The sequence below is a fragment of the Callionymus lyra genome, chromosome 9 (assembly GCF_982586985.1).
Source record: "Callionymus lyra chromosome 9, fCalLyr1.hap1.1, whole genome shotgun sequence".
NCBI lineage: Eukaryota > Metazoa > Chordata > Actinopteri > Syngnathiformes > Callionymidae > Callionymus > Callionymus lyra.
The window spans coordinates 7,567,900-7,595,724 of NC_141826.1; the positions used below are offsets into that span (position 1 = coordinate 7,567,900).

General features: G+C 36.7%; 1 protein-coding gene across 2 annotated transcripts in view; it reads left to right on the top strand.

Annotated features, from left to right (window-relative positions):
* The window catches only part of enox2 (ecto-NOX disulfide-thiol exchanger 2), a 161,279-nt gene that overhangs the window by 90,858 nt on the left and 42,596 nt on the right, over window positions 1-27,825 (top strand). For both annotated transcript variants that reach the window (XM_087799682.1, XM_087799683.1), the window contains 2 exons: window positions 7,433-7,564; window positions 23,741-23,890. In XM_087799682.1, the coding sequence (XP_087655808.1) occupies window positions 7,433-7,564; window positions 23,741-23,890 (282 nt within the window). The remainder of the gene's footprint in view (window positions 1-7,432; window positions 7,565-23,740; window positions 23,891-27,825) is intronic.

A 27,825-nucleotide genomic window follows, 5' to 3' on the forward strand; every position in this document is an offset into this window, starting at 1 on the left:
TGACTCATGCGGAAATGGCAATGGGACTTTCTCCTGCAGTTTCCTCCCTGTGGGGCCGTGTTGTCCTAAGGCTAATGCTATCATCTCTCCATTTTCTCTTTGTTGTTTTCTCTTCCGGTCCTAAATGAGACGTGCAGAGGTACAATACACAGGGCACACTGCTGGCACTAATCACCAGACCCCCATCAGTTTGTCATAATTATCCGATCAAAGACACAGCGAGAAGGGCATCATACATTATTAAACACTGCGTCTGTGGGAGATACACATGTAATTAAACAGTGGAGTCCTCTTGACCCAAACTGGCAAGTCCTTGTGCAGAAAAGGGAAGCAATGAGGGAGTAATATTGAATCTATTTTAAAGCTAGTTGAACCAATATTACCACATTTGCATCAAGTGTGATGGTGTAGATCGGGGGTCCAAACTTTTTTTTTTGGAAGAGGACCAGTGAACTCAAGTGGGGTCCAATGTGGACATTGACAAAACTAATCTCATTAATGTTGCTACAGTTAACAGACACCAAGGTCCAAGATGAAGTAGATCATTTTGTTTTGACTCTATTAAATATTAAATATATTAATCATTCGATTATGATAACACTTTTAATTTGAAAGCGCCTTTACAAGCACTCAAGATCACCGAATATATACATTTAAAACAAATGTACCGTTAAACATAAAAAAGTGACTATAAGTGGATAAAGTTGCAGAAAAGGTGGTGAAAATACAGTCAGGTGCAATAGTCAGTATTGAACGGATTGATTTTGTCGTGTTATTTTAATTGACAAACACTTATTTACAATTTAAAAGCGAGATTTTGTTGCAGATTCTTGTCTCATTTAAAATAATCAAATGCATTCATCTCAAAACTAACATTACTGATTAAAAGAAAGATTAAAAATGATTAGTTGATAGTCCATTATGTCCACACTAAATGCTTTTGCAAAACTTTAGGGAATGTGAATGACATTTTAAACATTAGTTTTTCCATCTTTTCACTGACATTTCCAAGAGTATGAGTCACTATGAGAGGGCGTATAAGAACAGTAGTTATTATGTTACGTTATTTTTCATTTAACAATAACTTGAGTGTTTTATCTTTAAAAAGAATATAAACAATAAGGATTCTTCAACTAGTTGAAGTAGAGCTTATATTAAATATAAAGGGACAACCATTTATTTTAGTTTTTTTGTTTCACACGTTGTGTATGTTAATGATCGTACACATTATAGGGAACTTTTTTTTCTCATTGATGATTCCCTAGAATAGGTAACAATACATTAACAGTCAATGGCCTATATTAAGCCTATTTTTATCATGCAACAAAAATATTTTAACTACACAAAAAATGAAATAAAACTACAGGTCAAAATTGTAAAAGTATATAAAAGCAGCTACTTCTATTCAATTTAGATAAAAAGCAAAGAAGTGTATAGTTGGAAATGTACTTCACGTACTGTCATTGTGGATAGAATTGTCCGTGCCACTGTCCACTCAAACAGTGAGGCATCTTGTAAGTGCAGATGCTCTTCTTAACGGTGGTCTTTTGACTCGTTCGCCTCCTCAGAGGCACACTTGGATGAACATAAGCGCATCTGCAGTCAGGAGAAGATTAGGGTCAAATGGCCTCCAATGCTATAAAGCAATCCATTGGCAGCATTTCTGTTTTTTTCTGCGTTGACTTTTGACCACAGCCTCTATCTTCGAAAAACATATTGCTTTACTGTCCTACATTTATGTGTACCTTGGTTGTCCACAATGTATTTTTAAAGACATACTTACGGATGTCTTAATACAAGTTAATACTCCAAATAGCATATATATATATGTGTATTATGAGTGCTACATTGATCCTTTTAAATCTGTGAACCTATTTGCCACACTGGCCTCTCATCTCGTGTTAACCCTCGATGGAGTTTGAGGCCATAATCAACCTGTAGTTAGCTCTTTAAACCATGCACATTTAAAACTAAATGGTCCCTTGCAACTCCACGCCTGCTGTTGAGGCTTACGGCCAATGGTCCTTAAAATGGCTTAATTTCTTATCTGTCTCCTGGGGAGCTTAGTGGGAACTTTAAAGCCGGCCATAACCTGCTGTGATAGCATCAGGAAAAAAGCCCTGGGATGGCGTGCACCTCGTCTAATTCAAATATTGTCAACACCTTAATTACTGTTTTGGTTATCAGGGCTGAAATCACAGATATGGATCGTTGCTGCCAGTGCAGGTGGAAGTGAAAATCTCTGACCTGCAGATCAAAACAAAACACAAAATGTTAAATTATTACTTTTAAAGCAATTCAATCCGGCATATCTCAGTAATGAAAAATGTTTTCAGAAAATTGTGCTCTATTTGTGGACCTCTTTTTTCACTTAAGATGCCGATCGGAAGTGTATCCTTGATAGATGTCTGAACCAACTTCAATGACTAATACAAGTCTCTGTCCAGTGACACAGATACTCCCACAATCTCTTAACAGAAACGTCAGCCTTGGAGAGCCCATTTTAGATCTCTCTACATTCATTGACTTCTGTTTGCTGAAATCCACGTCTGCTGGTTCAATCTCACCTCAGGATGTGCAGGTTAAATCTTTGTCTGAATAACTTGTGAATGGATTAACCAGCAATACATGCAAATAATGGATAATAACACCATAAATTGCCTCGTGATTGTCTAGTACCGAAAAGTTTTTAATACATTTCCCTTTCCTTTCAAGTTGGGCAGTGTGTGGGTGTTCAAATGCTTATTTTTTTTCCCTTAAATCGCACCTATCCAAAGAAAAAGATGAGAAAGGTAACCTTCCAGTGCCAAAGTAACTTTTTAAAATCAAGCTGCATCAAATAATGATTTTGGACTCATTACTAGGGCTGTGTATTGGCAAGAATCTGGCGATAAATTATGTATCACAATACATATATTGTTTATTTTAAAATAAACAACACTTTTTCTGGCTTTTACAACAAATATTAACAAGACATGAACTTATATTTACAGTAATGAAGTGCATTAACAGTCTCAAACAACCTGGAGCAACATGCAATATCCAGTACATGTTTAATTTTTTACTTAAATCTGTTTTGAAGCCAAAATGAGTCAAAACATCAGCTTTAAAAGCTGAGGTTAAATATATATTTAACCTCTGAAATAACAATATACTTTAATTCAAAGTTATTATGATTTTTATTTTTTTGTAAAAGAAAACATTTAATCTGTGATCAACACAATTAAAAGTAAATTAGTGAAGCATTTAAGGCAGGGGTAGGGAACCTGGTCCAGAAAGAGCCGCAGTGGGTGCAGGTTTTTGTTCCAACCATTCAAGAGGACACATTTTATCCAATCAGGTGTCATAGGAGTGTAATCAGTTGATTGTCAGTCTGGTGTTGCTTGTTCAGCTGAAACCTCATTGGTTAAACTGTGCATGCTTGATCGGTTGGAACAAAAACCTGCACCCACTGCGGCTCTTTCTGGACCAGGTTCCCTACCCCTGATTTAAGGTGTTGTGACTAAATTCAACTTGTTAAATGTATTTGTATTGGATTGAGGCAGATTCCTATAATGAAGAACATTAACATTAAGAACGTTTGTTATTGTTGACTGTCATGTGTCGACTGAAAGTGTCTCTCGTCTCTAGCGAAGTTAACTGCTTTGTTTTGTTTCGTCTTCCTTGTTTCTTCGATCTGCTCGTATTCTTTGTCGTGATGCTTCTCTAGATACTTAATAAAGTTAGTGCTGTTGAAACACTGCAGCAGAGTTGTTGTTATTAACTCTGTTGTAAGCAGCAGCTGTTTCACTGCTGTTTTTGCGTGATCTCAGCGGCAATATATATATATTTTTCTAAATATATCGATACAGTGCAATACTGTATCAATATTCAATAAAAATATCACAGCCCTACTCATGAGGATAGTGTTCAATATCAATGTATTGAAATAGTATTCATTAGTGATGGGTTAATGGGGCCTTCTGATACAGCTGTGTAGTAAATACACTGTATCATGATACACTATCTTATTTTTAAAAGGCCACTAGATGGCACTAAAAGTTTGAAAATAACGCCAGGTTTCATTGAAATAATAGATCAGTGCTAAACATCATACACAGAGTGCCATCTAATAGACTCAAAATGATGTTTTGAGTAGTTGAAGCTAAGGATGATACCTGATAAAGAATCAGTTCAGTTGTCTGTACACCTATGAATGCCTTGGTCAGTTATGAGTACGAGTCACATGACACAGACGTGTGGAGTGATTCCATTAGACAGAGCTACTTGAATCAAAGTGAACCCCTCATCAGACTCCCTTAGATGTGTGTGATTACGTTGATCTCTAACTTCCTGTTGCAAATTGGTAACTGCCACTTGAGAATGCACATGTCTTGTGATCCGACCCATCTGATTCATCACTTCAGTATCCGCACTAACAACATCGCAAGTGACTTTATGTAATTTGTCATCATAGGAAAAAAAACCTTGAAATGTTTTTTTCATTTAATTTCAGTTACTGAGTAACTGTGATTGGTTTACATTCACTTTCTTTAAATCGTACCCCTTGTTTTGAGGTCACACGAAATGTGTGTACCCAAATTTAGAAGAAGAAAGCACCTCCCTTGTTCAGTTTAGATATCAATCAAATAGCTTTTCGCTGGCTTTATCTCTTGAGCTTGGAAATTCTACATTTGGATCATTGAGTCATGGTTTCTTTGTAAGTTCTGATCCATTCATATTCTCCTGATTACACATAATCAGATCCGGCAACTGTTGAGGGATAGAGGTACAAATACCCAACAGCTGGAAAATCATCCTCTTGTTATTGTTGTCACTTTAGCGTACACTGGTTTGTGTTGCAATTCAAGAATTCATCTGTTAGCAGAGGACACCAACTCTCTCTTTTTTGTTGCTAATATCAATTTTCCTTGTTTCTTTTATTCATGTAGTTCTTAGTGTGTGTGTAGTTCTTAGTGTGTGTTCAAGCTTGCCTGTTTTTGTGTGTTTGTTTGCTTTTCTAGGGCTTTAAATATCGATGAAGGTCAGTGTTTTTTTAAAGTGAGAGAAGATTTGACTTCTGCTCTTGAGGTCACACTCTCCACTAAAAACAAAAAACATTGAAAGACGAACACAGCAGGAGTATGTAAAGTAACAACTGACCCATTATGCCTGTGTGTATTTGTGCTTTACAACCACAACAGTTCATAAAAAAAAAAAATTATAAAAAGGTTGCTTTTGTATTGTACACTTCAGTCTTGTAAATTATTATTTGGGCTTTATGGTAATGTGAGAGAAACACTGTACATCAGGGGTGGATAATTGTTTCTGTAAAGGGCCACATTATATGCTGAGCCACATTATATGCTGAGACTGTTGTGAGGGGCCATCAAGCCAAACCTATAAGTAGACGGAAGAAAATAAGAGCCTTATTATGATGAAAAAAGGAACAACTACGTCATTAATATTTCTTTTTGAAAAGTTTAAAATTAATTTGTTGGCCATCAGAAATTTCTAAATAGTTTTTCTATGAGCAAATGAGGGCCAACATTTTTTTTCTAGAAATATATACTTAACCACTGGACTTTCTGAAGGTTTATTTAAGAACACTTTATTTAGTATTTCTTCAGGATGTATTCTCTTGTTCTGAAGAGTAGAGTCTGCAAATGGTTAATTATATACTGTCGTTTAATAAATATACCTGATGCAGATACAGACTTGCGTATACAATGATATACTGAAATCTCATGTGACTAACAGAAATATTTCAAACATCAATTTGATATTTTTATCTTTAAATCAGAAAATGGAAAAAATATGCTTCCTTGGTTTTGAAATGGGTTACACTGAACACTGCACTCATATATAAACCATGTGTGCGGGACTTTCCAGCATTTCCTGGTATGCATTTATCTTAAACTGAGCATAACTTGCTCACAATTTCAAGAATATTAATATCCAGGTTTAAAATGATCTATTGGCATTTACTTTAAAAGCCATCAGTGCAATCCAAGGATCAAATATAAATCCAAACGTGTCTCGAGTCATTATAATCATTATTATATTTGTGTATCATCATTATCGAATAATCAGGAACACATGGCCCACATTAAATATCAGTTGAATTCCCCGAGATTGAACGAGTAAAAAGAGCCACAGGGTTGCAATTCTGTCTCGACTTTGATTTTGACATCTGGATCACTTTAATATAAGTTGCAACGTGATGATGTCGGTCATGAGAGATGATGTAAGTGCAACGAATACTTGATCGGTGATCCTCAGTCCACCTGGGATGAACGGCTCAGTCCTCCCTTTTCCTGGGTTGAATTAGGACAATGTTGGAGAGTTTTAACAAAAAGTAAATATGGAACTTTTTTTAATTTGATGTAGTTTTATAGAAATATTCAGTCGATGCAGAGGGAAGTGTGGGAGCCACAGATGTTGTTTAACATTACAAAATCTTTATTACAAAAATAATTGTGTCCACAAACTTGAATGAAACCACTTTGTTTGAGCAAGTGAAGACCTCAAAATTGCCCCATTTTAATTAGCCTGTATTTTTTCAAGCCTGTGAAGTGAGCACAATTGTTCCGGACAGGCTGGTTTTATCAGGCTCTGACAGCGACGTCTCTGAAGTTGTTATTATTTCCGACTGCGGGGTGTGTCTAGACCCCATAACTACCAGTATAGCCAGTTCAGCTGAGATAGGCGAGAGGCTCTAATTAATGGTGGACTAGCTGTCAACTATTCCACCGAGCAGCTGAGATATAAAGAGGAGCTGTAGCGTTTGTCTTCAGTATTAGTGTAGCCAGCCTGGTCCAAGCAGGCAGAAAGAGGTCAACCACTGCAGCCAGTGGTTGCTAAAAATCTTTCTTTTTTTTCTTCTCATAGTGATTTAATGTTGTTTCTAAATCAAAACATCCTGTCCTGGGTGGTAGTTTTTAAGTATGTTTGGGGTTCTTTCAGACTTTCCAAGGGTAAGTGGTTTGGAAATAGCATCACACATAGGCTCCCTGCCAAGGCAATTCACGCTACCGTCAACCAAAGTAATGGAAAATTAAAACGTCAACACTTTGCTAAACAGCTCATGAATAAATCTTACTAGTCAGGTATGTTTTATAATAGCCTAGATGGATAATGTTAAATTGGATTGTATCTCATTTTCACTGTTTTTTATTTAATCAGAATTCTTTAATACATGCTTACTCAGTAGTGATGGGTTGATGAAGCTTCTGATGGCACTTTCTGTTCATAATTAATTGATTTTTTTACAGCCCTTCTATTGAACATAACACCATGCTTTTATACTGAGGGCGCCACCTACTGCACTACTGAAAAGAAACTTTTAAAAGTTCCAAGCAGTTTTTTATATATAACTGACCTTGAATACAACATGTTTCTCTGCTAATGATGTGTTGCTGATCTTCCTGTTTTTTCTGTTTGTCTTTGCCAGAGGCGATCCATAACATGGCCATGGATTCCAACCCCATTACGATGCCCATGTCCGACCCCAACCACTGGGCCGCGGCGATGAATAACATGGCAATGCCTCCCATTGGCATGACAGGGCAGCCGCTGATCCCAGGTACGAGCCCTCCATGACATGAGGACCTTTTATAAAAGCTTATTTAACCTTTCAATGAGTAGGCATTGTTTTCTGCTAATCTGTGTAGCTGTTTTTAACGTTTCGTTTTTAATTACAAACCACAATAGCTTGTTTTGTTCCAGTGATTTGCCAGAGTACATTTTAATTGCTTCTGTTGGCCATATCACTGTAGAGTTTAGCGTTTTAATTTACTTGAGTCTTTTCACTTAACTATCTGTATTTTGGGTAGCTCTTCAGCGGTGAAGCTCATCATCACAGGAATCTTTGCTTTACTCCCTGAGGGTAGCATTTAAGGAAATGGAACAATGCAGGGATACAGATGACAATACCCTTATGTGCTAAAAGAAAGGTTGGATATCAACAACAAATAATGACAACATTTGTGTCAATAAAGCATATGTGTATGCATATGTAACATAAGTCTGTGTGTGTTAAAGTAAAGGATGAAGGTGATTTCCCAGGCCTTTGGAAATATGATGTTGTTGGAGCAGAACAATGAGTTAGCAAGATGATACTGAACTTTATATTGATATGTGTACACACATGCACGCACACACATTAACATGCAGGTGTTTCCTGATATAAGCTGCTATGACTCAGTGCTGCAGCTGTTCTTATTAATAAGCAAGAAGAATCTTCACGCTGCAAACTTTTATGGTGATGTGTTTTTACTAGAAAAAATGAGGCTAGGTCTCCTTTAATTGCTGGGATGTTTGTTTCACCCCATTGTTGCCATGCCACTCTGGCGCCTATAATAAGCTGGGGGGTTTGTTTTTGGTAAAATGTTTTGCACATTTATACAATACTCCTGTGTCAGATATCATGGGTGTGCATGTCAATTTAGGTTGACTTTTCTCTCTTGCCAAGTAGGTCAAAATGTGCACAACTTTAGAAAGCAATTCTAGCTCCCCCAAAAGGCAATCATTTTTCAGTTTTTAAAAAAAAATGTTTTCCCTGCCTGTGGAGATGACAAACGAGACAAAGCCATTCTACATTGAGAAAAAAAAAGATTTTTGTTTTAGTTCCGAAATCGACATTGTAGCTCAATTGACTACAGTAGTTAAGCATTTCTTTCTTTAAAAATGAGGTATCGTTGTAACCTAGTGTAACAAAATTATGTCATCTTCACCACAAAGCACTTATTTTTAAGTCAAGCAACCAAAGAGGAAAAGACAAAAAAAGCAGGGAATGATGGCAGGTCTCAATACGAGTGTGTTGTGTAGGTCACTTGTCCCAACCCCCGGTCTGGGGATCGTTACCGGGCCGCATAGAAAGAATAAAAATGTGTAATATAAATAATTACTGTCTGTAATGTGTTTTGTTTTGACAAAAAAATGGTGTTAAAATTAACTGGTGGCTCTTGACATGTCTAGAAATGAGTGAAACACAAACTTTGTACGATTCATTTTTACTGTTTTTGTCTGAAGGTCAGTAATAATCTTGAACTAAAGGGATATAAGTTCACTTAGTGCAGCTTTCACATTCTGACAAACTTTTGGTTAGGAGCGTCTTCAAAATCCCTAAAAATATGAACATGAATGTGGTGTAGATGGTAACAAATAATTGTTTACACCATGAAATCATACAACGACTTTTAAAAACTCTGTGAGGGAAGAACATTGAGGCAGTCTGGTAGCTCTTTGTGTGCTTATGTCTATATAAAAGGGGTTCATGACCACGGTTTGTTTGATCATGATAAAGCTCTTAAACTGACGGGAAGAAGTTGACTGGCTTCAGAAGTTCTAACAGAGTCCTTGAGAAATTTGGGACTTCATCAAAGAGTCTTTGGCAAAAGAGAGTAAAGCCGCAAAGCTTGGTATATTGTTTTTTGTTTTCTTTGACTTTGCTCACAAACTTAACTTCGCAAACACACAACTGCTCGGACCGTCCATATGGCGGTTGAACTTGTACTTAACATGCAAGGCCAACAGCGTTTTGATTCGACTCCAAACTTCCCTTCAGTAAGCAGGATGTTCCTTAAAAAAAAAAAAACCTGAAGTCTTTTGGGTTCCCTCCATAATTGACCTCAGCCTGGATACACATCAAAACCTTCCACTCCTCAAGTGAAGATTTTTCACACTGACCAACTTAACCTCCAGCAGAGTTGGCTGACAATCTAACCAATATCCTCGCCACACAGAGAAACAGTGTGGATTGATCATCTATTTAAAAAAAATATATTTTGATAAATAGTCGAAGGTGTGATGTTTATTAAATCCCATTTATTTTCATGTAATCTTTTGGAAAATTGAATATAAATTACTGAGACATACACCTACTATATGTTCTTTACTCCGCCATACCCTTGAGCAATCGCTTTGTTGAATAAATCTGTTTGTCACGCCTTTCAAGGCAGTCCCTTCTTCTTATGTGCCGAACCAGCTATGGATGCGTGTTCTTATAGCACCATTCAGCAAGCAACCATCTGTATTGAAAGAAAACTTGAATGTGATTATACTATGATTATTCAACCATATCCCGGTGGATCAGAAACCATTCAACTCTGCAGGCTGGTGTTGTTGTAGGACAGGTTCATGTACTGTGTCAGAGAGTAATCAAAAGTAAGTTTATTTAGAATTGTTATTATTAAATGATATAAAAAAAATATTAAAGGCAAACGTTGTATTATTTTGAGGCTTAAAACCAGCATTTAGTTAATTATCTTTCAACAAGACTTTTTGTTTTTGTTGAAGCACATGCACCCCTTCACTGACACTAATTTATCTTTATTTTCCATTTAAATTGTTGACATTAGTGATCTATATCTCTTTATAAAACACAGCCTGTTAAACAACATGGTGTACTGTGTACTGTATATACGTGTGTGTGTGTGTGTGAGTTTTCGATGAAATTTAAACTTTTATCATTAAATGTTTATAGCTCTTGCGAGCCACATAAAATAACTGTCCCCTGACATATATTTGGCACGCAATAAAAGCATATATTTTTATGGGGCATTGGGTGAAACATCTGTCTTTGACCAGACGGTATAGAAAGTACATTTTCCCGCAACGATATTAGGAATAAACTTTGATTAACATTGCTGACTTTATTATAGTCATGGTGTATATTTACACGCTAGATCCAATTAGTTTGGAGTCAATTTTCCACTGCTTTGTTGATAAACGGTAGACAAGTTTGTAGGAAAATCTATTTTCTTTGGTTGGTCTTACAGTTTTGTATATTCAACAGATTCTTTTGAAAAATAGACATATTATTAATTTTGAGTATTGACCTATGCATGTGCGATTAAAATCAGGTTTAAATCATAAAGTCCAATATAAAAAGTCCTAAACGATAATATCCAGCAAGAAGCAACGGTTATCTCAAATATATGTGATCCAACAAATGAATCCATACAGGAACAAAAACACAAACAGGAGGGTTACAGGCTGAGACACAGTCACTCGAGCGATGGAATGAGCAGAGAAAAAAAATCAACACTTGTACTTACAAATAAAAGCAATAGTGATGCCAGTAGAGTCCAGAGAATAAAACAACAATTACTCTAAAGGTGACTCGAAGTAGCAGCAGAGCAAAAGGCCAGGTCTTGAGACTGACCCCAGCCTGTGCAACCAACCAACCTCTGTGAAAAGTAAACACAAGGAACCTCAAAGTGAAACCAAAAGAACAGAACTATGACACTAGTTTTTCAAGTAATTGGGGCCAAATGGAGCTTTCTGACCAGGACGATAATGTACATTCTCCATCGCTCTCAGTGCAGTATCAGCTCACTTCCTCTCTTAGTGTCGACCGATGAATTCTGTCACGTATTCAGTCTTTTTCAAGTAAGAAGACTTCCCCGAAGCCTTTTTTTTCCCTTGACAAATTATTCCCCATTTTTTTTATTTTTTTTATGAAATACTATTCGCTTTTTTTGAATTTGCATGCAATGTGTGCATGTGTGCACCGACCCTCTCTCAGCATATCCCTTGAGAGATATTAAGTGCATTACACACAGTCACACAGCCAAAGTCCATTTAAATTTGTGGTTCATAAAATCCTCTGCACACAGTCGAGTATAGAAACGAGCCCACATTGAGAAAGTGGAACCATTTAACATTTGTGATGGTTGGAATCCTGTTCATAGACTATTGAGTATACGTTTGCTATTTAAAAGGCAGTTTCTAAAATATACTTCATAGATTGAAGTGCTTATTATTTTCAAATAGGTTGTAGCAGAGAGACATTAGAAGTATTTTCTTTTCCAATGACGGCTGAATATTTTGATTGATCTGTTCTAAACTATTTGTCATGAATATTCTTGTTTATCTGTTTGACCATCTGCGCTGAGACGTTCAAGCCGTGTCTAAAATATTCAAGTTACAGACGACGAAACACATTTCCGCACTACAGACATATTGTTTTGATATTATGATGCCTTTTAAAACTCTTAGCATTGATCTGTTTTTGTGTGTGTGACAAAAAATTCTCGTCGTCGATTCGCGATTCGCCGTGAACAAATAATAGGTTCCCCATAGAATTTCTTTGCCAACTGTTTATTTGTGATGGATATTGTTTAGTCTTTGTATTGGATTTACTTTGATGAAGCTATACTTGGTACAGTTAGATTGTCTTTTCCTCACTTGTGTAATCTGTCCTCAATCATAGGCAGATTTAGTGTTAAAGCCATATATTTGAGTGGATATTAATGTCTAACTTAATTTACTTACATCTTAATGAAGCCTGATTCTCAGATTGTGAAACCTCACACTTTTAAACATACATTTTCTTGGACTGTTTTTCTTGTCTTATCTTGATCTTTTTAGTCTACTTTCTTTTCTTTTTTCTTTTTTTTATTGTTTAAGCTCTTTGTGACCCTGGTCTAGAAAATCACTCTATAAATATAAATTATTTACTTACTTACTTTAAAACCCCCAAAGCAGTCAATTAAATAAAAATATAACACTTTGAAGCTCAATTAAATATTTTTTCGTCTGACCGAGATTTATATTGTGTGTCACAAAAAGTTAAAGATGACACAATTAAGGTTCTTTGTGATATAATGTTTAGAATTATTAATTAGATTTATTTTTGTTAGTCATGTAACTTTGTAAGTGCAAAAAAGGAAGAGTTGTTATTCTTAACTATACATCAACTAAATGAATGTGCTGGTTTAGTTGCTGTTTGCCGATCGTATTTCTAGTCAGAGACGGCTTTTTTTTCCACTGCCACAGTATTGAGAGATGAGATTGAGTTTCTCCTGGCCAATTACGTGAAAATGAACGACCCACTCTGTTCTTGAAAAGGCTCTAATCTTGTGGGAAAAAATAATTAAAGTGGCCTGTTTGAATTTTACCGTGAGTGTGCCGGACTTTTCGTCATCAACTGGTGTGATACATCAAGTGTCAGTGACGGTTTGCAGTTTGAGGAGGCTGGAGCAGAAGGGGGGGAGCGAGAAAGAGTAGGTGAGGGAGGAGTGTGGGAGAGAGGACAGATGTGCTTCCCCGCATGGACAAATTGGAAAACAGCTGCAGATTTTCTCCCGTTTCTCTCGTCTAATCTGTTTCCTAACGAGAGTTTTCTACTCGGGGTTCCTTGATAGATCACTGCTGCTGAGTGGTTTGTTTTGTTTGTACTGATTTAGAAAGTGGATAAACATTCAAATTCTTATATCACACTCAAATTGGAGAAGAAAAGTGAGGCTGGCTATTCAGAGTAAAACAAATCAGTTTTTTCAAATCGACCAAGCAATTTTCGTTGATTTTGATTCGGCTTTGTATTGCCCACTGCAGGGCTGATAGAGAACACTTGGGGAATGGATTGGCTTCCAACTATTCCAACTTTGTATTCACTTAAGCAAACTGAGGGATATGAATGGAATGAAATGGAATCTTGTGGTTTCACTTAATCACAAAGATGAACCTGGAACATTTTAGATTGTAGTAGTATCACTAATGTTTAAAGTTCTTGCAGACCATGTCCACGTCCAGCATAAAGTATCTATATGATTCACTGACAATTCTTTACAATAGCATACCAGGCACTGGAGTTGGAGATAATCCAGTTTCAACTGCATATTTCATTGCTATTTCATTTTCATAAAGCTCTTGCAGGCCAAAGGAAATGTTAAGGAAGGCCAGATTGTGCCCCTGAGCTCAAATTTGACATGTGATTGTGGTTATCATAGATCAAACTAGATATTTTTACTAGCAAACTGTTTTGTAAATGTGCCTAAATCCAGCAAAACTGTTATATTATACAGTGGGTACAGAAAGTATCAGACCACTTTCGATTTTTGTTTTAGTTTAAAACTGAATGAGGAAAAAATCAACTTAAATTATTTTAGCGAATGGCTGCAATGAAACAAAGAGTGAAGAATCAAAAGGGGTCTGATTACTTTCCGTACCCACTGTATATGTTGTGTCAAAAGTACTTTTACCATTTCACTAGAAAGTTTACTTGAAGGTACTCGAAAGTTTATTCAACAAATTTGTGGTACAGTTCTTCATGAAACCTTTTCTACCTTCTTACGAGAAAAAAAGGGGAAAGAGGTAATAGGGATAGAAAACACAATTTTTTGCAAATGTGCCAGACGTTGTTAAAGCAAACACATTCATTACTCTAGTATGTTTCAGTAGCGCCACTTTCTAGAAGGATCACGCCGTTAAGATGAGATTTGTTCCTTTTTTAAAGCACCTCAACAAATAGGCTTAACTGTAGAAAAAAATGTTTTTTAAATCCTTAGTCTGGTTTTCTAAGCTTTCTGGTTGTATTAACAGCAGCATGAGACACACACACACACACACACATTCACGGATCACAAATGTTGCATTGCTGTCACAGGATATTGATCCTTTGTTATCCAAGTGGATTAGTGGTTGATTTTCCATCATCGCGGAACATCATCTTGTGCTCCTTTTGTTTCACCTCTACATAGCACCATAGACTTTACTGTCACGCCGTCTAAGGCTCAGTTTCCTCCTCTGGAATGGGTCTTACCGGACTCATTTGACGGGACTAGTCTGGTGCTTTTTTTTCTTTTTTTTTAAATGACCATTTATGTTGGTTTCACTTTCAAAACACATTTTATTTATTCACTGTCAACATTTAAAACATTTTGCACAACGTAGTGTATTCCCTTCTTCAAGTGGTTTCATTCAAAATGACAGCTGAGTAAACAGACCCGTACGGACAGATCCCTCAATACGCGGCAGCCTGGTAAATATCTGCTGTAGATGACAGTTTTATTTCTTCTGGAACAGTCTCTGTTTAGGTTCATTGAGCTGTTTTAAGCAGCAGGAATGTAACCGAGAGTTTTTGTTATGACTATATAGAAGTGCGGACGTGACCAATAGGTGAACTGGGATCGTCAAGTTCACCTTTGTATCTTGTTTCTTGTCGAGATTTTAAGTCAAAATACAACAACATGGGACTTGAGTTTGCCTAAAATAATCCATGTCATTTGTAAAGATATTAGTCAGAAGATTTGACAGTTGGTTGACCTTCATTATTTCAATGTTTCGCCGGATTTACTGCCGTTCTGTTAACCAGTCTGGGGAGAAGAAACATTCGATTGGAATTGTGATTATTATACTGGCCGTACAGCTAATAATTTCTTCGACAATATATCGGTGGGTTTTTTTGAGGGGTAAGAAGTTGTCACTCCACATGATTATGCTATTTATAGTTTTAAAAAACAGTCATAAGTAGAGCCCTCTGGATTTAGTTGATCTCTCTGCTTGCAGCATGCTCAAGGCAGCAAGTCTTTGGGTTCATTTAGAATTCTCAACCAATGCTCACTCTATTTTAATTTGTTTTCTTACTGTTTCTGGATCTGGAATCTCACACACAGCTGCTGTCAAACACATTGAATTATAGAAGGGTAAATGAGGCATGATACAGCTGTGTAGTAAAGAAACTGATTAGATTGATGAAGATGTTCTTTTTGTTAATATTAAAGTTATTTTTGTGTTGTTGAAAGCTACCTTTAATTGCCCAGTTGAAGTTCTGTTACTCCTTTTTTAAAGATATTTACATTTTAAGGCTCTGACGCCAGGACAGAAATATTGGGGGGAACAAAATGGTGTTTACATTGTTTCTGGATGGATGGCTGGATGGCTGGATGGATAATGTCCCTGTAATAGTCAGTTCTCTGTCAAGTAATAATTTGAAATTGAAAGTATTAACTGTTGATTCAAAACTGATTCTCTGAATCTACTGTAGATTAAAATCAAATCCAATGGCAGACTTTTTATCTTGTTCTTAACTCCACTATAAGAATTGTGTTGTATTTTTGCAAAGACATAGTTGAATTTGCCACACACATTGATGTTTAGGTGGTTTTAAAATGTATTTGTCGTTATTTATTTGAAAGCCTTTGCTCAAAGAATCTGTACGCTGTGCATGTCAGGCTGTTATCGTGGGAAAAAATGAGTCTGTGTCTTAACATCCTGTGATAAAATATGGAAATACATTCGATGCATATGTTGTAGAGTGAGAAGAATGCAAACACGAGGCTGGAACCGACATCTGGCTTCAACGTTTTTTTGGCATCTCCGCCAAAAAGATCTTCTCTTCGAAAAAGTGTTCACCTGCAGCAGCCTTCTCTTGAGCACGATAAGAGTCTAAGTGCAACCAGATGGAGATTCAATGGAGGTTTTGTCTCGACCGCCCAAGAAGAACGATAAACCTAGAAGTATCACCTTTGTAGCGCTTCACAGCCGACGCCTTGTTTTACGCAGTTGTTACAAGCTTGGGTGTTGATAACCAGGCATGTGTTAATCGTTTGGTTCTAGTGAAATGCTGAGTCTGGCATTGTCACTCTGTGTACTCAGGAGTATTACTATTTTGTTGCATCTCCAAGCAGAACATATTCCTACAATTATATTTGTTGTATTTTTTCTGTAATGTGACAAACCTTTGCCAATGTCTTCCTATTTTTTATTCTGAAACAAGAAAACGGAAAACCTGAATCAGGGACTTTCCCTACAGTCTCCCCCGAAAAAGAAGGTCTTGTTCTTTAGTTACAGTGTGTCCGTGCTTTTCAAAATCACAAAACCAGATGCGCATCACAGGATCAAAATTTCCTGCAAGTTTTACAAATGGGGAAAAAACGCATTTCTGAAGGCTTTGATTCTAATTTTAAGACACTTAAAGTGAACAAACTTCACTCATTTTCTACTCACCATCATGTCGACTAAGGGTTTTATTTTCAGAGTAATCTTTCTTTAGAGTTATAGGCAAAAATGTATGTTGATTTTAAGTGGACAAACTTCCTCCAAAGAGACGCTTAAAAACATCCATATACCTCCATACTGCTCGTCTGAAATGTCCGTCTTATATTAGTGGAGGAAGTTTGTCATCTGGGCGCCAGTCTTTTATAAAAATGGTTGTAATTTTTTGTCTTCCCTTCTAAAATAATCCCAACATTTGAGTAGAAAATGAGTTAAATTTGAATTTTGCTGCACCAAAATGTAACACTTTTTTATAATACAAGGATGCAACGTCTTGTTGTGCAAATTTTGTGTAAGTGTACTTAATAACTATAGGAAGTTAAATGACCTGAATCTTAATTGGTCGTCCTAAAAGTGTTCTGTTATGGCAGATGAATGGACATTACTTCAACAATACCCTTAATAATACTTCAAGATGTAAAATTCTAGTGTGATTATCTTTCAACAAGAACGCATCTGCATCTTAAATTAAGTTTTGATTACAACAACGTTTTTGGATTAAAGGAAGAGGCAGACAAACACCATCATCATCATCATAGTAATGATATATGTAAGGGTTCTTCAAGGAAATGTTCAATTTTGAGTGCACTTGTAAACATCGCTTTAATGCTTCTCGTCTAACATGAGCGGGTAAATGAGCTTCAGGGGAGAGTGTGAGGAGACACAGCAGCAGGATCCATCCCAATTCAACCCCTGCGTTGCATTCTCCTTAGTCACCATAGTGCATAGATATGCACATAGGCCATCCCCTAAAACCATCACTGAAACAGTCCCGCACAGTAATGTAAGTGGACAGATACAGCCACCAGATTTGAATCAGAGACTTTGTCACGCATAAGATCATCTGGATTAACACGAAGAAATGTTTGAGCTGACAGTCATCCCTTCGCCGAAAGCACTTTCCCAATTCTTGGACAGAATGCAACGTCCCTTTCCGCTGACAGTTAGGGAGCCACATTGGGAGAACGCCAGAGGTTTCTGGCGGCGTCTCTCAGGACGGAGAGGAGACGGAAAGACTTCCTCGCACTAGACTGAAGGGAAACACAAGTTATGGGGATAGTGGAGTGAAGCTTTCTGGCAGTAATTCCCATCTTTGGGAGCTGCAGCGGATTCAGTGAAGGGTATTTAAAGGCATAACTTTTTTATGAAGGTATGAAGTGGTCGGGGCTCGGGAGGAACCTTTTGGCAGGAAATGGAAGGAAGATTTAGACATAAAATGAGGTTAAATACTTTAAAGCTTTTAGGGTATTTTCTGATTGAGTCCAAGACAAAATATGTTGATGTGATTGTGAATGTGAGCCAGCTGAGCATCTAATTTTTAAATTTCATTTGGATTCAAATAGCTTATTTCTAAAGATTATTGTCCGATGTGCATGAGCAGGTCTGGTCGATCCTTGTTCGTGTTAAGGGGCTGCTGGGGAGTCAAATTTTATAGACGTGCACGTAGCTTGACAAAATGTAATAAAAACTGTTGGAGCACGTTATAGAGAGTGGCTAACACCTGTTCTAACATTGTCTAGGAAAACTGCAGATGTTCATGCCTCATTCTTTCTCGGAACACATCCAACTTCTATAAAAATTTAAATTAATAATAAGAAATAATATGCACAAAAGAAGGTTCTTAGTGTTAGCAGGATTTACTTAAAATAGAAAAGAACATTAAAAATTAGAAGAAATGTAGTCATTTGAATGTAATAACTCGTATGATTGATTTTTTTTTTAATGATAATATATTAATATAATAGGTTAATATTATGTGAAAATATAATATATCTTTAATTTCACAAAACAAAATATGGCAGACCGTAAGAAACATGAACTGTAACTTGATAGCATTCATCATAATATTCTGTTATATGATGGTGACAAAGACACAGAATTAAAACGAGCAAAATTCTCTGGACATGCATAGTAGATGGTTGTAATGCATCCTTCTTTTTTTTTATTACATTTTTATATATATATTTTGGAGGAGGGTGGAAAGGCCAACAAAGTAATTAGAATTACCTAAGCTTAGCAATAAATACATTTGCTTAACAATAAACTACTGTCTTATCAATTTGCTTTAGTTGCATGAACTAAAAAGTAATTTAGAAATGGGTTTGTATTCGATTTAGTAATAAGGCTGAAATAAGCTTAATGTCAAATAAATGATTAACCTAACAATAAGCTCAGCATTAACTTCATTATTAGCTTAGAAAATAGCTTTGCATCGGTACAACAATTAACTTGGCATTAGCACCTGCTTGGAATTATATGTAAATAAAATGTTAGCTTTTATAATCATTATTGACTTTCGTATTAACTTGATTGGTTTGATGGATGGGTGGATGGATGGATGGATGAACAGACAGATGGATCACACAGATGATACACGGCTGGAGGAATCAGGACTACAATTCTATTTTAGACGCTTTATTTCATATATAGAAATAGCAAATGGATGTAAAACATGACATCCAACAGGCTTTTTAGTAGAAAGGAAGTGATCACAAATGTAATAGAAAGACCAGACATTTGTGAAACTCCCTTTTTCAACATGAGAATTGTCAGAATAGAAGCCTTTGGGTCGTCACTCATGAGTAAAAGGATCAGACACATACGTAGGCGGACCCAGACCTGGTTTCTTTTTGTACTTCTTTTTTCTTTCCCTGTGCTCTCTACAAGCCTCTCTGTGGAGCACTGACACAAACCAAGGTACTCTTATTAGCCTATTTTTTTTTACTCAAATCATTTCTTCTTTGCAGGGCTGTGGAGGTTTTATGAGAATCATACAGAACTACTAGGTACAAAATGTTACCTCACAAGGGAAAGGAACATACAAAGGTTATTTTGCTGTTATCAACATTGGACCAAATCTCAATTTATTATTCTGCTCGACCAAATGCTCAACCACAGCAGGATTGATGTGAGTCGGGCATGCATCAGTAGATTGCATGAATACAAACAGATTGATTTTTACATTAATCTCTGTTTTTGTCAGCCATGCAAGATTAAAGAAAAAGAAAATAAGTCAAATTTCCTCTCTGGCTGAATTTACAGGTTCCTGAATGGCCCTTTTTTCTAAACAAGTTTCATAAGATGAATTAAAACTTTCAAAAGGAAAATTACATTATACATGGATCATATCTTCATTTTTTTCAGATTTGGTAAATCACTTTTTCTTTAGAAAAATCGACACATTATCAAGTTCTGATCAAGCCTAGGTACTGAAATTCGCACTGAAAGTAAATTATGTTTTGACACTAGTATCGATGCATTTTGGCCGCTCCCACAAAAAGAACCGGAGTTCGTTACCCAGCCCTAGTTAACATAGACACATTAAAAGCACTGTGATATTTTCTTTATCTTTTAAATTTAACCTCAAACCCACATTTTGAAAAACCACAAGCAGACAAACTTGGAACAAATAGTCAGTTGGTAGGGTGCAATGAACAGATGGTGTTTGGTAAGTTTGAAGGATATTAAAGTTGTTTTTTTTCCCCAAACAGTTGGTCTTGCCAGTCTTTAAATATTGAGAAAAGTTTAGTTTTTTCTTTCCCAATCGTCCGCAGATGACTAGAAAATACTGCTTTATTTATTTTAATGACACACAGCTGTTCATTGCAGTTTGCCTTCATAGGTTTGATGCCAACCCAAGTCCAATGCTTAAAACACAAGATGATGTAAGGGGAAAATAAGACCCATTAAAGATACCTAAGTCAGTGCCCACTGTCTTGGGCGCCCTGACTTTCCCAAACTTCTATCCAGACTAACCATAACTTGTCAGTTGTGACTGGTCATTTTGCGACCCATTAAACTTTACAGCCACTTTTAAACACACCAAGAAGACTGATTCTCTTTTATGTGTTTTTCCCTTTGTATGATCCAAAAGACATCTTTTTTAACATCTGTCCAACATTAAAATCTCAAGAGTTATTTTCACACTCATTAAGTATTCCAGACTAATCATTTGCTTTGGTTTGCACACCAGCGTGCACTGGCTCTACTTTGCACATCATCCAGCCAGATGTTTTCTCCATCACCTGCTTTTTGTCCTTCAACTATAAATATGCATTAAATAAATGGACAACCACCGTCTAGACAGTTTAAAATCTTTTCTTAATGAGTTTCTTTTATTCATTTCTACTTGTGGCTGATCTTATTTGGAATTCAATTTGCAATCGCGACGAACACCTACTCCCATCTCATTTTTCATCGTCCGCCTTACTCATTTTTTAACTCTCACACCCCAACTTTTATGGTTTTGTTACACCCTGTCTGACTCGTGGGACGTAGTTGGACGCTTCAGTAATTCGCACACGTGCACGTCTGTCTGTTATGAGGGTGATTAAATTCCTCCATTGACTCTCGGCTTTCAAATTAAAGAAAGAAAAGTTTTGTTTACAATTTGTATAATTGTCTGCCGGTTCGTATTAAATACTTCTCTGAGTTGATATCCGCTCAATAATAAGTCTCGCTTTCCCGGGAAAATGACTGAAGACTCCATCTGTCGTACCATCCTCAGAGCAGTATTTTACTGGAAACATTTCAGTGGATGACAATTAAACTAATGCTAAATATTTCATAGTGTCGCCGTCTGACAGCAAGAAGGTGTATAGCCATAGGCGACTTAAGGTGTCGAGCAAACCTCTGTCCATGTGTCCACCAAAATGCTTTACAAGTAATGTTTCAGAGACAGTGTTTTCACATGACATAATGAGAGACTTTTTGAAATTGTGCAACAGATGAGCCACAACTTTGTAGTTGAACTGTTCTGACGCAACATTTTCAAATCTTAATTCATCTGAGGTTTTATTGTTTGTAAAAAATGTAATCAAGTGATTATATTAATAATTGGGAATAAACTAGAGTAGCTGATAGTCAGGGATACATTTTGTATCTGGAGATATGGTTCTCCCTTTAACCTCTGCGATATTTCAAGATCTGGAGATACAAAATGTATCGCAATACAGGGACAACAATACAATATACTGCGATATATTGCAACATTTTAGGAACAAGAATATATATTTTTAGTATTGTCAAAGTACTTGACTCTGGCATCACAGACCACATGACTCTTGACAAAGTCCTAACTCCCTTTTTTTGTCTTGAAACCAAAAATGTAAAAGCCACTGGAGTCGACTGTATCCTCTCATCCTCAGTCATCAACAGGATCTTGCAGGATATCATTGCTGAGGACTTAATGCCTGCTGCTATCTGGTGGACAGATGTTTAATTACGACACAAAAATGAACAAACGTGAATATTTCCATGTTTTTTGTAAATAATAAATGTCATATTTTTATTTTAAATACACTTTATTCAACTGTAAACCATAAAAAAGTGATTTAAAAAAAAAAAGTCATTTATGATACAGTGCTGTTGAATATCGAGACAGTATCAAAGGGAATAAAAGCATTGCGATGTATCGCCGTATCGATGTTTTCTAACACATCGAAAGTAAAAGTATTTGCAGTTCAGCTAATTTGCACAAATTAAATCAAACCAAGAACATTATGTTCTCCCTTTAACCTCTGCGATATTTCAAGATCTCATAACAGTTTCATCTGATCTTAAATCTTTCAATAAGAAAACATACTTATAAATTCCTTCTGATTTGGGTCTGGAGTGGCGATGTTTGAGACAGTTTGGTTGTTGCTTAGAAAAGAGAAAAGTGTTTTAAAATGTACTCGGTCATGCTGATTAAAGGGATGCAGTAGATGGAGCACACTTGTAATGCAGAGCAGGAAGTTGATTCTGTAAATATATTATTCATGACATTTACATTGATGCAGGAAAACATAAAAAGCTATTCAACAATTATTAGAAATGTAACAATTACTATTAGTATAAATGTCTAAAAAGCATATGATACATGTTGCTGTTCAGACCATCCTGTTTAAAACATGTTTTTTCCCATAATTGTTTTCCAAATAAGTATCAACCAAGATATGTTCTGTCTATCTAAGCATAAGTAATCAGTTGAAACGTTTTTTTTGCCAGAATCCGTAAAATTTCTGAGAGTTTAAACCGTTGTATAATCTCCAGCGAAGGATTTGTTTTAGTGCAGGCAGTCCCTCGTAAATACGCAGGTGCATCAACACTGCACACCCTTCGGCATAATTGTCATCTCCAAATCCTCTGCAGGTGACGCTGAGCTTCACACTGGAGGGCAGAATCATTACCATTTCAAAAAGCTCTGCGGTGGCTGGTGTGCGTGCGTGCGCGCATGTTTGCTATCTATGCAAGTGTTTGTAAGTAGCTGCACATATATTTACCTGCCTTCAGTCTCAATCAATATTGCACTGGGCTGCGTCGGGGTGGTTTGGGGAGGCTCATGTGTTTATCGTCTTTTAAACTAGCAATCATTTTCAACCCGATGAGCCTTGCTGAAAAAATATATAACTGAATGGGGAAAAAAAAGGAATATTTTAATATTTTTTGCCCATTAAACGTATGAAGGATTGATTGGTTGAAGAAGTTTCATGACCGTGTTCTTATATTCAGAGCCCTCTAGATGACACTCTCTTCTCGCTAATCGATTAATTTGTCATTGATTGACTGATGGCGCCATCTAGTGGCCTCCCAAAATAAAGACACTGTATCATGATACACTGTCTTCACTACACAACTGTATCATGAGGCCTCATCAACCAATCACTACTACTACCCATGCAGTACATCACCTCCAACAAACATAAAGCTGTTTCCCACAGTAGTGCAGAGCTACAAAATCTACCTTCATAAATCCGTCCATCAATCTTTCAGTCCTATCTTCATAAATCTTCAAACACTGATCTTTCCTACATACAGAAACTGCACATAGTAATTTTTGAGCATCCAGTATTGCAGTCCAGCTGCCTGAAATTCCTTTATATTTCAAACTGTATTAATTCTGTGATTTTAACAATGAGGATCACTCCATAAAAAAGGGTCGTTTTTTTAATGTTCAGTGTATTATTTCTTGCCTCTTAAGTCTATTCTTTTCTACCAGATTTCGATCCTAACCTGGGGATGATGGCGGGAATCACACCCATCAACCCCATGATCCCCGGGCTCAGCATGGTGCCCGCACCACTGGATTTACCTGTTGTTAAGGAGATCATCCACTGCAAGACCTGCACTCTCTTCCCTCCTAACCCCAGTGAGTCCAGATTATTATGCTAATCCTCAAATAGTGTTGCTCCTATCCGGCTTTATCTCGGCATCTGATTTCATGGAAGCCGGAGCCGATCATGACTCGCATTCGAAGGCTTTTCCAAAATGCTTTATTTTGGTATGTTTAAATTGAATACCTAACTGGTAGATATGTAAATTTTATTGATTGATTTTCTTTCTTCTAACAACTCGTTGGATGCTGTCATTTCCTCTCTGGTACATTTTTTTGACATGTTTAATTGGTATAACTTATGAAGGTCAAGTGATTGCCTTCAGATATTTTTCACCCTTTTTAAGTTACTTCTTACATACCAATTATTTGCAGCATGGAGGAAACAATGGGGGGTCTCGTGTTTGATCCCACCTTTTCCCTTCCGATTGTGTACTATAGTTAGGTTTCTTCCTCTGCCACCTGGGGAGTCTTTTCAAAGAAATCTCTTCAAGGTGAGCAAATATGAAAGCAGCGTACTGTGTAGCTCTAGGGGAGTTTACCCTCTTTCCAGTAAACACTTGGTGCAATCTCGTGGGGAAAGGGAAGTTGAGCTCAATGCTGGTGCTCACTGTCGTCACTCACGAAATGTTGTTGAGAAGCTTTCCAATCTAGCCTTATCTTACCAAGAGCTAGTGTGTCAAACATTTTTTTATCTTAAATGTTCATGGACGTGTTTTGCTTGTATTAAAGGGACTGGCGTGATTAAAAAAAACAATGTTCTTTTCAGTTGTTTGACTGCTTGTTATGATTGGATTCTCAGATCCTTCTTGCTTTAGGGACCTTAGTATTGGTTGTTTTTTAATGCTTTTTCATTAAATTTGTGTTGTGTTTGGTTCAATGTATTGATAACAATTAAATAATAAATTATCCACCCTCTCTATGAAAACACAATAAAAAATACAGTGTCAAAAGACCATATCAAAAAGGCTTTTCTTTTACTGCTGTTTAAAGCCCCAATACGCAAGACTTTGAACATTGTTTTTGGCTCCCTCTGGTGTCAGAACAGTGTAAGCCCAATGTCACAAAAAACTTGGCAATTTTCTGTCAATTACATTTGTTTGACACACTAATTTTTTAGTCCCTTGTTTTGTCTTTCTAGTAATCAAATGTTACTCAGTTCTTCAGGGATCCATGTCAAATAATGTCAAAATCCTCTTGCTTTGAGGTTATCAAAATAGATGTTTGCTCCATCACTGATCACATTATAAATTAAATAGAAAAAAAAATCCCTTTCTTAACTATTTCCACCATCATCCTGCGATTAGTCAGGGTGTTTGCTTTGAAAATGATGCATTTTCAATGGTCTGGATTTCATTTTAAAGCATTTATCGAGCGTGTAATTTAGTTTCTATTCTATTTAAACTGGTGTTTGGATTTCTTTGGGGATATGTGTAGACGACTGGGTCACTTCCCGATGGCAAACGTCCATGAAAAGAACGTGATTCTTCAATAAACATGAAACATGAAAGGAGTGAAAAAACGGATAATGTTGATATCCCATATATTTCCTCTACAGGGAGTTTGAGCTCTGTGGAATGGAAATAAGAATGTACGCTGTAGAGATCTGCTGAATATGGATTATTTTCCAACAGGTGGGAATAAATCCCCTATATATGTTTGAGCCTACACTGCAATTAAGTTCAACTGTAATTTAAATTTAATCAATATACTATTGCATCCGTAAAAAAAACATACTTTCTTATGAAAATAAAAGAAAATAACACAATGTAATTCAATCCAGAGGAAGACCAGGACGTGGCTATCTAGTTCTTCATCTGCTGAAGTCAAAAAGTGATTTAATGATATGTCCAATATTTTTGAACTGTCAAAGTTAGAAACTTTTAAGCTCCTGTAGAGTGGAAGAGAGCAATACATTACCTGTCACAAGGCAGAGCTCATATTCATGCAAGACAGTTGCATATGATGTCCATCAGAGAGGATTATTAGCCTCTAGCTGCACACGCCGGCTGACACCGTATGCAGCAATCCCTCCGACTGACCTTTCCATGAGCAACGGCAACCCGGCTGCCCTCCCCCTACCTCAGGGCACATCCTTTCCCCCGCAGTGTGAATAACATTAGCATCCGATGTTTTCACTTCGCTGCTGTTCCTCCTTCTTGTTTCTTCAGACCGATCTGAACCCCCTTTCACCTCCGCCCCCTCTTCCCAGCCACTTAACTAGAAGCCGGGCTCGATGGCGGTGCTTGAAAAGACTAAGGTTCTCGGTATTGAATGATGGACTCCCCATCGCAATTAGTTTGGTGTTGTCACGTCCAAGAGACGCTATCTAACTTTGAAGTAGTCGATAATTACCTGCGTTGGCGAAGATGAATCATTTGCTTTCAGGCTTTGATGGTGTCTGTCTTGTCTTCCTGTGCAGAAATATGAAGGGTTTTCGAGGGATAGATTTTGTTTTGTTTTCTAGTACATTTAAGAAGTCAACTTTAAAACATCTGAAGATTTCTTGAGTTTTAAAGACAGGTATTGTAGTAAGTATGTATTTGCACTCATTATCACCGAAATGTTGTAGATACACATTCTAAATATATATTTCTTGATTATTATTATTGATTTATTTAATGACCCTATCATTTTGGAGCAGTTTGTTAATTATTTTAGAAATCTAATTTAGATTCCCATCAGAAGCAGCCTATTTTTGTCACTTTTACCGCTATTATATGACTTTATTTATATTTCATTTTGTAAGCGCCATAAATGACTGACTATTGGATTGTACATTTTAATATCAACACTTCAACATCACATTGTTCTTAAATGATCTTCATTTTTAAATAATCTTGAATTCACCTGCAGCTTGTTAAATACAATAAGGCTTTTTTTTGTAGAAAATAGGGTTAAAATACATGCTAACGGTAGAATTACATCAAACTGGGTGATGACTGCTGGGTGACTAAAATATTTACAGCTTAGCTGGGGTTGGAAATGTCGACAGGATGTGACCTGTATTTAAGGATTTCAATTTAAAAATATAATTTAGAACTGCTGTACATACTGAGCATTCAAATTGTGTCATTTATCATTCTTCTTAGAGCATAATCAAAGGTAAGCAATCCTATTGTTGTTGGTCGTAAACCTCTAGGATCGCTTCATGGCCATTGATAGAATAACATTTTTATGTTGTATTTTTCAAATCTATTAATATACAACATACATATCAACCTTGTGAATACAGTCCATGGAAAGCTTGTGTCCATCTCTTTAAATCCCATGGAGTATAAATATGTGACATGATTGTTGGGGGGGGGGACATTATCTTAGACACTTTGTATGAGTCACAGTGGCAGTGAAAGTGGATGGTTAAAGTAGTTTTCTTGCTTTTAAATTGGTCAAAAACTAGCGATCAGTTGATGAAGTATCATGAAGAAGTGTCCTTCTCATAACCCTCTAGATGTCACTCTGCTCTATATTTATTTCATGAATTTAAACAGCTTTATATAAGAGACCTCAGATCATTTAAACTAAGGTTGGATTTTTCAGTTTCTTTTTATTAATAAATCGTACACTTATGTGATAAAAAAAACAACAAATGATTCCCATAGGAATTTGCCTCAAAATGTTCACTTTCAGTTCATATTTGAATTGACTGGAGAAGGAGGTCTCCTGCCTCTTAGCACCCCTCAGGCTTGGGGAATGAAGGTGATGGATGATAATGGCCTGTGTGACTGACCAGCGAGAGGTCACAGAACCACCAAGGGACCCAGCCGAGCCTTACAGGTGTAGATTAGATTGGCCTTTCGTCAGCCGTCCAGGTTTGTCTCAATCAAAACAAACCATCATTTTGTTGACCATCCAGACAAGGAGGGCTGAAGCCTTCTGAACAAACCTCTTTAAAAGCTACATATTGAACACTCTTCCTGCTAAAGAGACCACGCAATCCAACATTCAGACCGCAGTGGAGGGGTGTTAAC